The 17,158-nt window shown below is 43.4% G+C and overlaps 1 protein-coding gene across 1 annotated transcript; it reads left to right on the top strand.

Annotated features, from left to right (window-relative positions):
- The first annotated feature begins 981 nt into the window (after positions 1–981).
- On the top strand, positions 982–14,603 carry RGCC (regulator of cell cycle). Its single transcript, XM_038148575.1, has 5 exons — positions 982–1,140; positions 1,282–1,458; positions 10,621–10,728; positions 12,246–12,308; positions 13,936–14,603. The coding sequence occupies exons 1-5, from the start codon at positions 1,104–1,106 to the stop codon at positions 13,941–13,943; spliced, it is 393 nt and encodes a 130-aa protein (XP_038004503.1). The 5' UTR covers positions 982–1,103; the 3' UTR covers positions 13,944–14,603.
- The last annotated feature ends 2,555 nt before the right edge of the window (positions 14,604–17,158 follow it).

The raw sequence follows: 17,158 nt of genomic DNA, 5'->3' as shown, positions 1-17,158 counted from the left end.
GCAATGGCAGCCCGTCTGAAAATGTCAAAAAGTTTCAGAGGTGTTTTTTCTTACCTCTCCCTGACTCTTCCAATTCTAAATATTTTCATCAGCAGGCAAACATAATCATAACTCCTGACGCATTCTCATGGAATAGCACCTGATGTCTGTTTTCAGTATTTCTGGCCATAACTAAACGTGACAGAGTCTTCCCCAATGTGTATTTAACAGAACTGGTATTTTAGCTGCTCAGACAGCTTACATTTAAAACGAGCAAGAGACAGCACAAGAGCAACACTCCGCAGCTACGGCATGTGTAAACATCAGGTTTACCTGACTTCAGGACAAGTGCCAGAATCCACTCCCTAAGAACAAGGAAAGCACTCCACTAGAGAACACCCTGCCTGATGCACCTGGGGCTGTGACTCCCTCTGCCTGAGCATTCCCTGCATGTCCCCTGTCACCTGCTCTCCTCCTCGGGTCATCCTCTGGAATTAACTGGCCCAGCTGCCCCCACGGCGGTGCCCGCAGCTCACCGATGTACAGAGCAGGGCAATAACCACAGGCAGATGCCAGCACAATGCCATGGGAATGGGAAGGAGGGGGATCCGGGGGTGTTCGAGCAGCACTGCTGTTGTACGCAAAGCCACGGGCTCGCTGCAAGCGAGCCGCTGCCCTGTCGTGCTGCGTGCCCCGTCCTGCTGGCAGTCACGGGGCTGGGTAAGGCTGACCCAGTCCTGCGCTCCCGTGACAGTCCCTGCTTGCAGCCGGCTCTTGGTCGGGCGGTATCCTCCCTCCGCAGCCGCGCGGCACGCAGCCGGTGCGGGGTTAGCGCAGCGCGATCCTCCCGCAGCAGCCGCACTCCCGGCGGCGGCCGGGCGGCGACGGGCGAGGCGACACTTCCCTCCGGCGGTGGCGTTGCTGGCGGGACTGCAGCCGCCGGGACAGCCGGCCGGGCGCACCTGCACCGCCCGGGGCCGCCCCCGCCGCCGCTCCGCCCCGCCCCAGCCCGGCCCTGCCTGCCCCGGCCCGGCCCCGCCGCGCTATAAGAGGGGCAGCGGCGGGGCCGGGCGCTCACGCTGGCGGCGGGAGGCGGCAGCGGCGCTGGGGCATCGCCGCCCGCCATGAAATCTCCTGCAGCCCAGCGCCCGGCGGGGCAAGGTGGGAGCGGTGGGCGGGACCCCTTCCTTCTCTCCCTTCTCTCCTCTCCCTTCTCTTCCCTTTCCCTCCGCCGGTGTGGGGGCGCGGGCGGGGTCAGGTCCGGTCTGGTCCGGTCCTGACACCGCTGTCGCCGCTCGGCAGCGCCGGGGGAGGACGGTGGGGGCCTGGCGGAGGCGCTGGGGGAGTTCGACGCGGTGCTGGCGGAGTTCTCCTGCCCCGCCGGCCGGCGCCGCTTCTTCTACGGCGAGCACCTGGAGCGCATGAAGCGGCGGAGCAGCGCCAGCGTCAGCGACGGCAGCGGCCTCAGCGACTCCGAGAGTGAGTGTCCGTCGGTCCGTCCGTGCCGGCTGTACCGGTCCCGGGGGCGGGGGGCGGCCGGGAAGCGACGCTCCAGAGCGGCTGCTAAGCCAGCACTTGGCCCTTTCCGAGCGAGGCAGGGACGCGCCTGTCTCTGTAAAAGCAGTGCCTTCTCGTTCACGGTCTGGGCTGGAGTGCAGGGGTGCGTAGTCTGGCCCCGCTGGTTCTCTCGCTGGTGCTGAACGGAGGGGAGGGTCGCTGGAGTGGAGCCTGAAGAGCTGTCGCTGGGAGAAGGTCGGGCTGCGGGACGCCGGGACGTCCCGGCATCTGCAGTGGAAGAAGATGTCTCTGAGGTTCGCAGGGACTGTCCGCTGTGTCTCGATAACCAGCATCATCTGGTCAGAGCGAGCGAGCCAAAACGTGCTTTCCACAGCAGCTGGAAACTCACGCAGATTTCCCTTTATAAGAATGGTCGTCCATCTGACAGTGTCGTCACTGTTCCGGAGGTGCTGATTTTAAGCTACTTTGTGCCCAAGTACACTAGATGTATGTGAATGGTGTGTGCAGAACATGGAACGGGAAGGGTAGAAAGGTACTTGGAGGAAGTAAATGTAGAATTGGAACTCAACTTTTTCTTGTTAACTTGGAATTAGTAAAGCCTCTTACTGGCTTTACTAATCAGGGAGAGAAAACATCTTTCCTCTTCCAGATAGTGAGGCTGGAAACTGCTGTTCTCTTTGAGAACAGTAGGTTACTTTCTCAGAAATAAGTCCTGCTAAATGCAAAATATAACCAGTTTTGTTGATGTGGGTTTTGCACTTGGTTTGGCACTTTTTTAAAAAAAATTAAGTTCCTAACTATATGGGAAGCTTGATGAAATTTACTTGTTTTGCAGCTACTTATAATAAGACTGCTCCTCTAATTTCTGTTCTGCCTCTTTATCAGTTCAGGGACTCAAGGTGCCATTCTGTTGATTTAGTGCTTAAACACTAATGCTATCTCCCTAGTACTTGAGCTGTGAGAGCATAGAGTCTCCAGATTATCAGAGCCCTTTATTTCATCATCATGGATGTAATTCATTTTGTTGACAGGTATGGTTTTACCTGCCCTGAACTTGGATATCTTGCCTTTGGGTTTTTTCTGTGGAAGTACATGGATCAAGATGCTATTTTTTTTCTGTTTCATAATGTAGTGAGTATAAAACTCCTAAGAATCTCCCTCCAAGGAGGGTTTTGAATTGTGTGCCCAATTTAGACTGAACGTTTTTCTTTCATGTGACTGAGGGTGTGTAAGGTGAAATCTGCCTTTACTGAGTCAAACTGGCTGCCCTAGTGCTTATTTCTTGTGCAGTCTTCATAGTTGTGATATGTTAACCTCTCACATACACTTATTGTGTTTCACAATTGAGATATTTATAATTGCAGAGCAAAATAATCTACTGTTGAGAAAATTATAAAAATCCCAACCCAGTTTCTAGAACTTATTCTTCTTGTATGGAGAAATGCTAAGTAACTACAGATAGCCATCTACTGTGGTTCAAAAAACTTAAAAACTGCTTAAAATTGCTCTGTTAGAATTGACAAGAAGGATCTTTGGAGGAAGATGGCAGTGCTCTCTGGCAGGGCAGAAGGGGTGGTGAGAAAACAGCATGCTTATGCAAACAGGCAGATCACATCTTCAGGAAGATCTGAAAAATAAAAATCTGTGTGGCAAATCCACATGGATTTAGGCTGAAGACAGTGGTGGGGTTAGTAGGATAGACAGGATTTGATGGCTCTATATGAAGTCCTCAAAGATCTTGTATGAGGAACTTGTCAGGTTTTCAATTCCTGTCCCATACCTGAGTTGCTCCCTTGGTGATGCATTGTGTGAAAGGTGGCTCTGGAGAGGTTGGAATCACTGCCTTCTGGACACTGGCATGTGAGGGACCAGGAGGGTGCACCAGGGTTTATGAGGATGTGTTTAAGGGAAGGGAAACAAAGCCAACCAGCTCAGGAAAGGCCTGGTAAAACACTTCTTCCTAAAGGAGTCATTCAATGCAGTCAACTTTTTATTTTGAAGTTATGGTAGGATTGGAGAGGAATTGTGGATTTATGAAGAGCTCCTTTTATAAATCAGGCTCTAGTGTCTGATGTCATCCAGCTACGCACCCTACATCTATTTTAAGAATGAATGCAGGGAGTTGCCTACTTATCCAGGTTCTTTCAGTTCAAACTCAAGTATTTCTTGAGTTTATTTTCCCTTTGATTTCTGTAATTTAGTGTTAGCCAGTATAGTGCTGAATTCATGACCTTGCCCTTACTATGATAAGGTTTAGGTTAAAATACCACTGCAGAATCGAGGGGGAACTGGGCTGAAAGGGTAAGTGCTGATAACATGAATCTTTAAAAACCATATTATCTGCAGGTAGTTTGAATGATCATCTTGTTCATGAAGATTCTTTGCATCTTTGCAAAATCTTGTTATCCAGTGCCAGGACTATTTCAAGCACACTTTATCATGTGTGTAGAACAGTTCAGACTATTGTGTTTTAGTGCTATCTGTTGTTTGCTCTTTGAGCTAATCCTCCTTACTGATGTGGTGTGTGGCTGAAGATATGTATCTTTTGGCCACTCCTGCAGTGATGTCTTTCCACTCAGGGATGGAACTGTAAGGGAAGGAAACATTTTAAACTGTTGCAACTCTTTCAGTGTCCCTGAATCAGCCTTAAATTCAGTTTTGTGAGAAGCTACTAACAGATGTCAAGTGGTTGTATTTGAACAACGTCATTTAGTAGGGTAAGGGTTTCTTTCTTCTCCTGGGGTTTCTGCCATGAGCATGAGCCCATTTAATTTAACCAAAAAGTTTACAGAAGATCTCTGTCGATGCAGTTAATCCTGAAAGTATTCTCTTATCCTTAAAATCTCCAGAGGGAGATAGCTCCAAAAATACTACTTTAAATTGTTATATTACATATTTCTGGCTCTTGAGAAAAAGTAGGATTTTGAAGACTCTGTATGAAAAATGGGTGCAATAGTACTTTGTTCTCCTACATCTTGTCCTGTCATTTGACTAAATGATCTTTGGACAAGGTCTGGACGTAGCACAATGGACTCTAGACCTTGCAGTGACAGAGAGGCTCTGAGTGCAGATGTGTGTGATGACCTCGGCCCACGGGTATTACATTAACCACCACAGCTGAGTGGATCAGTACTGGAAATCATGATGTAACTCTGAGTTACTCCAGCATTCCACAGCTTCTGGACTGTGAGTGAGTACCAGTTATGTTTCAGGTCGATGCATTCAAATGAATCGGAGCCCAGCAGCTTCATTCTTTAGGTTACTAATCACGCTGGAGCTTCCAAGCTGAGGAATACTTTATAACTCTTTGCTATTCACAGCATATCTTGGCTGTGATAAAGGAGGATTTGTGCTAGAGAGTGCTGTGCTGGCAGAAGCCACTAGTGTAGATGCAGCTGTATTAATTAACTTACAGATAGCATTGTCTTCTTGTGTCAGAATGAGCTTGTAAAGAAGAGTGCAGGCTTGCCTGTGTAAAATGCATGCCCAGTCAGTGCATAGTGCCAGTGCAGTTTATGGCAGTGTCAGGACAGCCTTCCAAGTTTGGACTTAGGATAATGAATGGAAGTTGGACTTTATGAGAGGTTGAGAAGGGAAACGCATTAGTGTTTCTTGGGCCAAAGTTACAATAACACTGAAAAGCTACATCATAATCTGTTGTCATGCTCTTAGAAATGTTAGCACCATGTTTTCTTGAGTCAGGCTCAGCCTCCTGCCTCTCTGTTAAAAGCGGTGCAAGGTAAATTCATCAATTCAATTCTCGTGCTCATACATCCAGCAGTGTTCCTTTGTAGTTATTTTTTAGGGGTAAATAAATGGTTTCTGAGCAATGCCTCATGGCTTTCAAACACAAGAATGAGAGTTCTAGATGCACTCAGGATTTCTATTTTATGATTTTAAAGTCAAATAGGTGGAGGGATTGAGCAGGATCTTTTAACACTCAGTGCCTGGTGTAGTGCCAGCACTTGTGTTTCCAGGGATGTGGCTGTGGATGTCTCCAGGTGCTCATGCTGATGCCTAGGCCATCCAGAGATGAAGCATCAGGCCCTGTTAGTACTGCAGCACTCAACCCTGAAAAACCTGTTTACATTGTCAATCTTGTAATATGTGACCATAAAGAAGGCAAAGAAAAAGGCAATAGAAATGATTGAAGAGGTAAAATATTTTCCAAATGCTTAAATAGACTGGGACTGTCTGCCAAAAAAGAGATGACTTGGGTGGGGACAAGACAGTCTTCCAGAAAATCCTAAGTGACATTAGGAAAGTGGCTGCTACCTCACCAGTACGAGGAAGTAAAATTAAATCAGCATGTTTCAAAGAAATGAGGTGTTATATCTTTCATGAACAGTTAAAGACATTGCCTTAAGGTATTATTGATATTAAAAGTTCACATACTCAAACATAACTTGATAACATCTGGGCAGGAGGGATGGGGCCATTGAGGATTGCTCAGGCTGATGCCACTGCTTCTCAGGAAAGAGACTGGTATGTGCATTGGGAGAACTTGGTAGAGCTCATCCTGCAACCATCAGTGTGTGGCTGCACCACTCTGAAGCTCCTCTGCAGGCATCTGCCGTGAGCTGGTGTGAGAAACAGGATGTGAAGTAGATGAGTCTTTGGTCTTTGCCGCAAATGCCAGTCTTGTAACATGAAAAGGAGGTAGATTGTGCCTGTGAACTTCCTCTGGCTTGTCTCAAACAAGAGGACAATAAAATGCTTCTAATGAAAAAGTGAAGTGAGACTCTTCTGGAGAAAGTCCCTTTTATTACATGATCTGAGAAATAACCTTTTATTACATTACTGATATGCTCAAGAGGAAGAAAAATTGGAAGTTTCAGGTGCATTGCCTTCTCTACAGGTATTTCAGTGTGCTGAGAAATGCAATTTTCATAAGATTTCCTCTTCTTGTCACTTCAGCATACTCCTTGCTCTTACTCATTAGAAAGGAAGATTAGTAAAGGGAAGGCTGGAGTTGGACACATAGCTGGTGAGCGTGGAGGGAGTGGGAAGGTAAGCTTTGTGTGTAATGAGAAAACATGCTTGTGCATCTGGATTTCAGGCTTCCTCGATCACTTCCGTGTAGCTACATGATTTGAAATCCTTTAAATAATGATGCTTAGATGTGTCAATAGAGAAAAGGTGTTGGTTTTTGGTCAGTATTGGAACAGATGTTTGTTAGTTAGGCAAAATCCCCACAAAAAATAATGCAGCCAAGTGTAACTGATGATGATAAAAATAAACACTGTCCTTGGGGGCTGAAACATATGCATTTTGTATCAGGAATATTTCTCACTTCTGCTGGTGGCATTACAATTTCCAGATTTTTTTTTATTTCTATTTTTTAGCAAGTAAGCTATGTTCTGTTAGGAATTATTTGTGCAGTCTGCTCATTATGTGCAGAGTTACTGTTTTATAATGAATTCATGATTTGTAGACACTTGGGTGGACTTGTGAAGCTTTTCTCTGAAAGCTTTATGGATGTGCTTTAACTTTTTCCCTTAAAACTTTCCCGTCTGAAAATTGCAGTAAAAATGTTACCAACTCCAGTGCTGTTCAAAATTTTATCTTGAGCCATGGTACTAGAAAGAGCATGATACTGAAGAAGCTACACAGCTGAATTTTTCCGTTGTCTGTTCTGAAATGAAAAGTTTGAGGTTTTCCTCCTTCAGTCCATTACTGCTGAGAGCGTCTCAATTGCTCATTTCATGGGGACATTTCTATATTTGCATGGTGTTGCCATGGTTTATTTTGTGTTTTGACCATATACTGGAGCAGTAAAGTTATACTAACTACAGATTACTTTGCCAAAGTAAAATACACCCATATTTAATCCTACCCCCTAATTTTGCAGTGTAGACTGATGTGCAAATCAATTCACGGACAAAACTCTCAGATTTTAAGGCCCTTTTTTTATTTGAAGAGACAATTTCTTATTTTTTCAATAACTGAAGTGGCATAGTTTATATATATGCACAGGGACTAGAATCAATGTACAAAGTGAAAAACAGGTAATGAATTACAAACTTCTGGTGGGAGAGAGGGAGCTGGGTGAGGAGGGACAGCAGCAATGAGATCCCTGGCATCAGCCCCTGGTTATTGGGTTGCAGAGGATGTTGTATCTGTCTGGCAGTGGAACTCTTCCAAGGGCCATTATTGGAGGTGAATGAGCAAATCTTGGCTTTGGCAGCTGGTAGAGAGCAAAGACTGAAGTGTCCTTTTCCCAGAGCTTTCTGCCCTACAGCCACACTTTGCCAAAGAGGATATTTTTCTGTGCTGCATGTCTTAAGTATTTTTTAACAGTACATTGTTTTCAGCAGTTATGGTGACCTTGCTGGTGGAGTCAGTGCATTCCTCCTTACATCACTAGAATTTCTGATGCTTGGTAGCATGAATAAGCCACTGTCAGTAGCTAAAGTATATTTTTGCTTTGAGAAAGATAAATGTTGATATTTTCCTGAAACTATTACGACCCATCAGAAGATAACATTGTTATGTGAAACATTTCACTTTTTTGAAACTGGAAGAAAAACATTCAGACCATTCAAAGCAACAGTTTTGTCATATTTTATCTTTGTCCCGTTGTAAATATTTCCCAGCATAATGTTTGTGGAAGCCAGTACGAAATTACATTTTCTGATGTCAACCCAGCCTTGCTACATTTGGTGTCTGGATGTTAGTGTCAGAGAGTTCACATTAAAAGTATACTCAGATTTATAACCATAGTTCTCTGTGTTTTTTATTAATTCAACGAGCTGTAAAACCTTTAAAATATGAATTAATTTGGAAATTCTCGTTCTCCTCTTTTCAAATAAGTAGCCTGAAAATTGTTTTATCTTTGGTCTGTTCTGTCAGTATTTCAGTGAATTACAGTCTTGGCTACAGTGATGTTTGTGTCATCTATTACAAGTTACTTGGGGTTTTGTCCTGAACAGCTAGAATTTTCCATTCTGTGTTTCTTAGTCACTGGGGTTTGCATCTTGGCTGAAAAAATGTGGGCTTAGGAGGCAGTTGTTCTGTAAACTGATGTCAGAGGAAATTTGCCATACCTTTAGTGGAGAGAAAGTATCAGTTAATGTACAGGGTTCAAGGGGTGCAGTACAGCACTGGTGGCACACAGCATTACAGAGCACTACCAGATTTCTTTAAATTAGGTTATTTTAATTTTTTTCCTGTTTTTAGGAGCTACTTTTAAAATGGCTTTTTTTTTTCCATTTTTCTATCTAAAATTTTCATTTCTGCATTGTATTCATGAAGTCTTTCTTGTATTTGAAGTTTCAATTAGCTTGGTTTTGATCTGCTGAAGTTTAGAGAGAACAACAGTTCTTAAGAGTGGAGATAAAGAAATTGCAGTTAGGGGGTAGTTTGAAGAAGCCATCAAACTCTATACCCATGTCTACAAACAAGAAACACCAAGTGGTGGCTGACCAGGTGGCAACAGCCCCAGGTGACACATGTCAGTCATGTCATCACTCACATTTGTGGTGCAGTGGGTCATGCGTGTTTGCCACAACAGGATCCGAGACAATGGCAGAGCAAACTGAAAATACAGCCCAGTGGTGGGCCAGAATGCATGGGGAAGAGGAAAGCATTCCAGGCTGGAGCTTTTCTCCCAAGTCTTTTCAGTGTGTATTGTAACAGAGGTGAGCTTGGAAGCTGGCACAGAGCAAACAAATGAACTTTTATGGCTGTGGAGAGATCTGAGAGGCTTTGTAGGTACAGTTGTCTTGTCTGCCTTGTCACTGTGCCTGTATGCTCCTGTGGAAGGTGCTTTTGTGCTGGAAAGGACAGCAGGCTAGAGGAGGTGGCTGGGGACAGTCACTCTTTTTCCCAAAGACGGCTGAACTTGAGGCACAGGTCTGCAAGAGGATGGTCTCAGTGTCTGCTGTCCGGAGACATCCAGATGTTCAGTGGAGGTGGAGATGTGCAGGTCTTGGCAAGGCAAGCTGTAGTCCTGTCCCTTTTGCCAATTCATCAAGACACCCTTAATTCAGCTGAAGCAGTCCTCTCCTGGCACAGCAAATGGGACAGGTGTCCAAGGAAGGGTGACAATTCTCTCTTCAATGGACTTGGTGCTGCAGTGTAGCCCCCTCCCAGGCTGTGGCTCCAGGAATGAGGGCTGTGTGTATAATTCTAGTATAATTCTGCAGGGAGCAGAATTGCTGGCCCCAGTGGCAAGCAGTGGTGGTCACCACCCCAAATATTAAGACATGTGTTGATGTCCTAGGCAATGTGCCAAATAAATGGAGACCATGGACATGTTTGTATCACAGTGGTGTCTTTTTGTAGAGCTAAAGCTTTCAGGTCACTGGCTTGAAACTGCAGGACCAGCAGTTTTAGAGTCTCTAGCAGGATGACAATGCCTCTTTCCAGTGGAGCCATTACTAACACTTGGGGTGACCCTGTACTTAAAGATACTTTTTGATGCTTTTTTGAGCTTAAGGCCTTCTCTAAAGTACAAGAACATCAAAATGGTGTTGGGGGCCTTTTCTGATCCTTTCCAGGGCACATAAGGCTTTCTTTGAAAGATTACCTAAAATAAGACTGCAGGATATCTTGTGTACCAGTGTACTGCTTCATGAGCTCCAGAGGGTCACAGCATAAAAGAATTAAAAATGCTGTACCTAAAGCAGCAGAGTAATGTATGGAGAAAGGGGTGCACTTACTTTGGGGATAAAGGACAACACTAAATATATTCTTTATTCTGAGGGGTTGTCCTTGTCCTGGAGCTCTCTATTCAGGGCTTTTTGGTAACTTTTGAAAAATTTAGGTAACAGAATTTCCCAGAATATTGTGAATTAGATCTGGTAGGACCTGCCTAATTTTGCTGGTGTGGGATAATTGTAATTTCTGTCTAATTATTCAAATGGTGCAGACTTCAGGGAAAGCTTTCCTTACTGGGGATGAGAATTGAGCCTAGGCCTGCTTTCTTTTTAACACTAGGGGTGGAAGCAGCAGCTTTCACACAATAAAGGGTTTATTTACTCACGTCTCTGGTTTTGAAGACTTTAAATTTGAGTTCTCCAGACTTTGAAGTCTGTATAGGAAAGGTTGCATTTTGGGCTTCGATTATATTGCAAACTTCAGAAGGTCTCAAATTTACTTTCTAATGTTGCTTTTTTACAGGTGCAGATTCCCTCTACAGAAATAGTTTCAGTCTCAGTGATGAAAAGCTCAACTCTTCAACTGCATCTACTCCAAGCTTGCCGTCCCCTTCAGTGACTCCTTGTAAAGGTATCCTAATTTTAGCTTTTGGCATTTTTTCCCAGTCCTCAATTATATGGGCTTCTCGCTGGGAGCCAAGATTCACATGCCTGCACAGACTTTTCTTTTTTTTTTTTTTTTTCATTTTGGTGTTTCTTTTTCTTGGTGGGTTGTTGTTGTTGGGGTTTGGGTTTTGTTTTTTTTAATGACAACAAAGCTAAGGATTACTGTTGAGCACACTACAGATCCAAGTATTGTTGTCTTGATCATGAATGGCAGTAGCATTCCGTATCTGCACTTTGCAGGTGGCCTGCTAAGTCTTTTGGTTTTGAAACACTGAGCTAAAAAACTTGTAGTTTTCTGGCTGATAGGGATTAATTGTTTACTTGTGTTACTTCTTTACTGAAGCAACTGAGTGGCTTAAGTGTCCCATTTCTCTATAAAAATGCTTAGCCTGGATGCAGGGGTAGAGGGACTCCTCTGAAGCCAAATGCTGCCATTTAAGTTAACACAATTGCTCAGGTCCATATAGACAGTACAAGCCATGTATTAGCAACTCCTTCCTCCTTTGAAGATATGCTGATGCAAAGAAGCTTCTGTCTTGCAGCTGATCTGACTAGCCAGGACAGTGTTTCACTCAGGTTAACTTGGATGAACTCTTGGGCAGACATACCAATAAGTAAGCACTCATACATTTGTACTACGTGGTGCTTTTGGTACAACTCCTCTCCTCAGGTGCATGCTCAATAGCCTTTCATGCTTTCATACATTGACCAGTCACAAAAAAAAAAAAACAAGTTAAATGCTTTCTTTTCAATTAGTGGGATACTGGGGAGAAATAATGAGTAACAGTTTCTGTGAAGTAGCAAAAAAGAGCTCAGTTGAACTGACAGGAAATATTTGGTGAAGAATTACACTAAAGGACAAGATGCTCATCCTGATGAGAAGACAGAGTTGTAACTGGCTTGGAAAAGACCACAGACATGAGATAAAGAAGCAACTTGCAGTAAAACTAGATTGAATGGAACCAGTGGTGTTGCCAGGAGTGGAAAATTTGGTGGATGTTTGGTTCCACATTTATAGCATATGGACCAAGATGAAAGGATCTGGCAGCACAGCAAACCTGTGGCACTGACATGACTTTAGAGGGCAGAGTAGGGCTGGGGGCTCATAGGGGTTGATTAGGGCCACGCATGCAACATCTGAAGAGATGAAGCAGGATAGATGGCCACAGTAGCAAAGACATGGATTAGTTGATATGTATCTTTTATTCTTCACTGCAACCTCTTCTTTTTAAGGAGACTACATAAAGTATTGCCTTGTGTTGCTTGTGTCAAATGGAAAACTACGAAAGCTAGAACTCCAGCTCAGTCTCCCATGTTCTCTAAGTACTTTTGGACATTGCAGCAACTCTACTGAACTTTGCTGATGATAATCCACAGCATGTTTGCTACCCTGAGCATTATTTGGAGGCTCGTGTGTTTCCAGTGTTTCTTCTAGCCAGAGAAACATGTCCTGTCTAATCAGTATTGACCCTTGTTTTGCAGCAAAGCTTGGAGACACAAAAGAGCTGGAGGACTTCATTGCTGATCTTGACAGAACACTAGCAAGTAAGTAGTTTTTTTATTGGTTGCTTGCATGTCACTTGGAACTTGTTACAAAGAGTGTTGAAAGCCAATATACAGGGAGAGAGGGAAGGGAAAAATAGAAATATTTTCTATAATGTCACTTCCTTTTAGTTTGCTAGTCCTGTGGATCTTTATCTGGATAAGAAGGTAAAACAGACTAAATTCAGACTTTGCCTGAACGTTCAAGGCATGTGGTTTATCCTGCGTGACAAAGGCTGAGCTCAATGAACCCCTGGTCCCACCTCTGAGTCAACTGCAATTCACCCCTCCTTGACAGTGGATGGATAAATAAACATCAGCTTCTTAAATACTCAAATTTCAGTTTAAAAACTGGTGATCTATTTCTTCATTATAAAGCTAAGAAACTGGAGGAGTATCCTTAGGTGAGGAAAAATCTTTTTGTTCTTGACTTTGCTTTATGAAAGAATGAAGGAGCAGATATCTGTATCTGTTGACTTAATGTCAAAATTAAGAGGTTTTTTTTTACTAGGAATGGAACTTGGGTCACTTTTTCTGCCATTATCTAGAAATCGTATCTTTCAGCTGCAGTAATGAATTCTTCATTATGATTTTTAAAGAAAAACAACCAAAAAACAGGCTGCCCTTTGCCAACCATGTATTCTGCCTATTCCTTTTGCTTCTCCCTCTTCTTTGCTTATGTTGTGGACATACCATTTCTTTTGGAGGTTTTTTTATGTGGAACCAGGCTACAGAGCCCAAACCAACAAGTTGTAGGACTAGACCTTAATAGCAGCATAAAAAAAGTCCTCTCAAACTATGAACTGAGTTTTGTGTACTCATTAGGTGTTTTCCCTTCCCTGTATTCCTTGAAGAGATGAACTTAATTCAAGACAGCTGCCCTTATGAGCTTCCTGCTTCCCTGCTGTCTTACTTGTACCTTAATCCTGGTTTCACTTCTTGTGCTTAAAATACATTTTTTAGTTTCCTGTCTTCTGTCATGGAAGTAAGCTTGAGCTAACTCCATCTTTACCACTGAAATTTAATTGACCACTCTTCTGAAAAAAATCCCAGTTTTTGATGGCTTCTGTAGGACAATGAAAGCCCAAACTGGCAAATATTTGCGTTGCTGGATCTTGCACAGCCATGTTGCAGCTCTAAAGGGGCTGCCTATAATACATAGGTTTTATTTTTCCCTTGCAAAGTACATCAAAGGTGAAGGCAGGAACTACCACTTGCTCTAGTGGTTTTGTGCTTTTTGGTTTTTTTTTGGTGTGATTTTTTTTTTACTCCCAACTAGACAAATCTGCAGATCTTGATCTCAGCAGAGTTTCATTTGTACAGTATCACTGTACAGTGAGGAAGTAGTCCAACTTCCATCTGGTATTTATCATCACATTTTTGAGGAGTTGTATGTATATGCTTGAGGTTACACAGAACTTTGTACAGATGCCTTTTCAAGCCTAATGCACTTGTTAGAACAGTACTTGCCTTGTCTTTTTAGCACACCAGCATTTCAGCTTTCATGTTAACTTAATTTGGCTTGTCAGGCAGTCTAGCAAGCTGGGCATAGGGAAGTGTCTGATGTGTCAACAACATGCAATTTTATTTAATAGAGAGTGTAGTGATCTTTCTTGTTCTGTATTTTCAGGTATGTGAAATGAATTTTCAGCGTTGTGCTTGCATGTGAATGTCCTCTGAAGGATAAGTGACACCAATCAGTGAGAACTGCTGCCCTCGTCTGATAACTTTGCTCAAGATACCCTCTGAACATAACCTTTGTGAACTCCTACAAGTATTTAACTGGCAACATTGGTTCTGGGGTTTGGGTTTTATTGGGTGTTTTTGTGGATTTTTTTTTTTTTTTACTTTGCAGCAGGTGGAATAACTTAAATGTTAGAGCTGTATTTTGCTTTAAAATATAGCTTGAATTTTAATTTAAAGTTGCTTTTATGCAAATATATTTGTAATTTTATATAGTTGAAGACTTTAATGCTTTTCTCCATTATAATATATTTTTGTATGCAAATAAATCCTGAACTGAAATCCAGATGTCTGTAAGCTTCCTATGAACATGCAAACTCTGAAATAGAAGTACAAATTAAACTCTTATTGAAAACAACATGCTTTAAAACATCTTGATAATGGTATATTTCCTGTTAGGTAAAATTTGTTGTGCTAGTTGAATGTGGTTGCTTAAATAAGAACTCTGTGCTACGTAAAATTAATACAAGCAGGAAAATAATAAGTTTGGTCACACTGTTACTTCAGATTTGTGTTAATACAAATAAAGTAACACTGACTTACTAGGCATTTGAACAATAACACCTCTTTTAAACGCTATGTAAAAGCTGATTTTAAACTCTCAGACCATTTGACATGAAGCACTTGCTCTTTGGAAGGTCAGACATTAAGGCCCATCAGTTTAGAGGTATGGAGGTCCTGCACCACTGAGACAATACTTGTGTCTGGGTGTTTCTAACACCAGCCCCTTGGGTCTGGAACAGTGAACCACTCTGAAAAGACTTCCTGGCCATCACTGTGGTGCTGAAAGGGGGAAGGTGAACCTGTGCTTTTACAAGGAACCTGATTCTTTCCATATGCATTAGGCCCTGGGAATGTCATTATGTGAGCTCTCCTGCAGCTGCTGCAGACATTGCAGCTGGCTCTGCTGTCTGAGCTGTGCTCTCCTGTCTGCTCAGACCAAGTGAGCTGGGCCTGGGCTGGTTTGAACTCCTGCCTAATCTTGACCAAAGCTGACTAAGGGAGCAGTTGCTTGAATGGCTCAGTTATTGTGCCCCCTTTGCTGTGTTATCTTTGAGTGTGTGTGTACCTGTGACACAGCTACCTGCTTGGGGGACCTTAAAGGACAGATTTGGACCTGCCTTCTGCAGCTTGGAGAAAACCTGCTGTGTATTTCCTAATAGGAACATCATAAGAATGGTGCAGATCCATCTCCCTGGAGTTTAGATTTCCTAAAAATTGACCAAAACATTTGGTTTTAATAAACACCATCTGATTTCCTCCCCTCCCCATCCCCAGTTTTATTCATTAGTAAGAAAAAAATTCTGAACTGGGTACATTTGTATCGGTCTGAAAGAGTCTTGAGGTTGTTGTGTGGGTTCTTTCCTTTGTTCAGGCAGAAGGGCAATGCAAAGTGGAGCAGTGTGTGGTGGAGTGTGTTCCTGACGAGGAAACTTTCCTTTCAGCATTTCCTACTGCAGATTCTGTTGGTAAATTGTCCCATAGAATACAAAGGGAGTAAAATGATTTAGGAGGGTAAATCTTCATGCTTGCAGCAGGTTAACTTTCTGATCTGTGAAGGAAATAGTTATGATTCAGGTTTGAGACACTGATGTCCTTCTCCTTGCTCTGGGACATTCCCAGAGGCTCCTGCACCACAGGAACCCCATTACTAGCAGTGTAAAACTCACTGCTACTATGCTGTAATTATACAGGAGCAATTATTCCTTTTTGCCTCTGTGGAACTTGAGAGAGTGTCTGGCCCTCCTCCCCAGTCCCAGATCCCCCAAAAGGATTCCTTTGGCTGATGTAGGACTTCTGTTAAATGTAGGGACACTGTGCCTTTGAACCAGGACAGCAGGGACAAGCTTCTGCTTCCCTTTTAAGAAACATCCTTAGCATAAGGCATGTTTTTAAACCTGCTGGAATAGCAGCAGCAGTTCTGGCTGGTTTTCCATATTTTAGTGCTAGTTGATAGTGTGAATAAGGGGGTGGCCACTTCAAGCAATCCTAAGGTGGTGGGAGATGGACAGCTCTTTGCTCCTCTGCTCCTCAGGTTGGATTGTTTGAGGCATGAGTTTTCCACTTCCGCATGTTCAGTTGCTGCTTGATCCTGCTGAATACTCTGTGCCTCCATATTTAAAGTCAGATATCTCCCTTTATAGGTTGAAATGACCCCATTAGTGCAGTGCTTTGGAATGGCAATGCTTTGTCCTTGCAGACACCCAGTTTTGAAGGTTTTCCCAGTATAAGCAAAGGTTTTAGCAAGGCGTGTTCCTTATTTTGTCTAACGTCAGTGGTGGTGGAGTTGGGGATTAAGTCACCATCTGTTTGGGTTTTTTAATCTTGTTTATGCATGAACAGGTGGAGACTTCTTGCTTATACAGCAGATCTGGAGATCATCAGCTGCAAATCTGGGAGTATCTTCTGTGGAGCTGTTTATCTGAATTCCTGCCAGTTTATGTTCAATTTTCAACGTGTCAGAAGGAAGGCTCTAATGTAGATGTCATTTCACTGGAGGATGCTTATGACTTAAGTTCATCATCTGATTACATATGGCGCTGAAAAATGAACTGCTGGGAAAAGTTCTGTCATGCTTTATCCCCAAGGAGCATTGCTGGAGACTGTGCTGTCCTTATGGGCCTGGCTGACTTTTTATTCCTTGTTTTGACCTCCCTCTCATACTGTAATGCTGAATTTGAATTCAGAAGAGTCTCAGCACTGTTGTGCCTGTCCTATGCACCCACAAATGGAAATGAGCAGCTTAGACTAAGCTGATGTGTTGCCACAGCTTAACCTGTGCAAGGTGAGGTGAAACAATTACCTGCATGTGTGCTCTCTACCTACTGCAAATTCAAGGTTAAATGGATTAGTTTGACCCTCTATCACCTAGGCTCGAGCTAATGTACCTTATCTTGGGTTTGCTGTTGACTCTGTGTGTCCTTGGTGCAAGCTGATCCCAGGTAACACATTATGCTTGGTAACCTTAGCGAGGGAGAGGGACCAGACAAAGGAGGGATTGATGTTTTTCGTGGGCGGCCTGTGCATCTGTGGCCACTACTGATGCACTGACAGCCAGGTGAGTTTTAGGAGGGAGGAAAACAGTTGCATTGGCAGTGATGGAACTTGGT

This window comes from Motacilla alba, chromosome 1 (genome assembly GCF_015832195.1).
Source record: "Motacilla alba alba isolate MOTALB_02 chromosome 1, Motacilla_alba_V1.0_pri, whole genome shotgun sequence".
NCBI classification, from domain to species: domain Eukaryota; kingdom Metazoa; phylum Chordata; class Aves; order Passeriformes; family Motacillidae; genus Motacilla; species Motacilla alba.
Note: the sequence above shows the minus strand (reverse complement) of the source record. Positions and strands in the feature narration are given on the sequence as shown.

Excerpts from the sequence above, each read along its gene's own strand:
- RGCC (XM_038148575.1), top strand. The coding sequence starts at position 1,104 with ATGAAATCTCCTGCAGCCCAGCGCCCGGCGGGGCAAG. Across the intron at positions 1,141-1,281 it reads CCAGCGCCCGGCGGGGCAAG|CGCCGGGGGAGGACGGTGGG; the intron begins GTGGGAGCGGTG and ends GCCGCTCGGCAG. Across the intron at positions 1,459-10,620 it reads CGGCCTCAGCGACTCCGAGA|GTGCAGATTCCCTCTACAGA; the intron begins GTGAGTGTCCGT and ends GCTTTTTTACAG.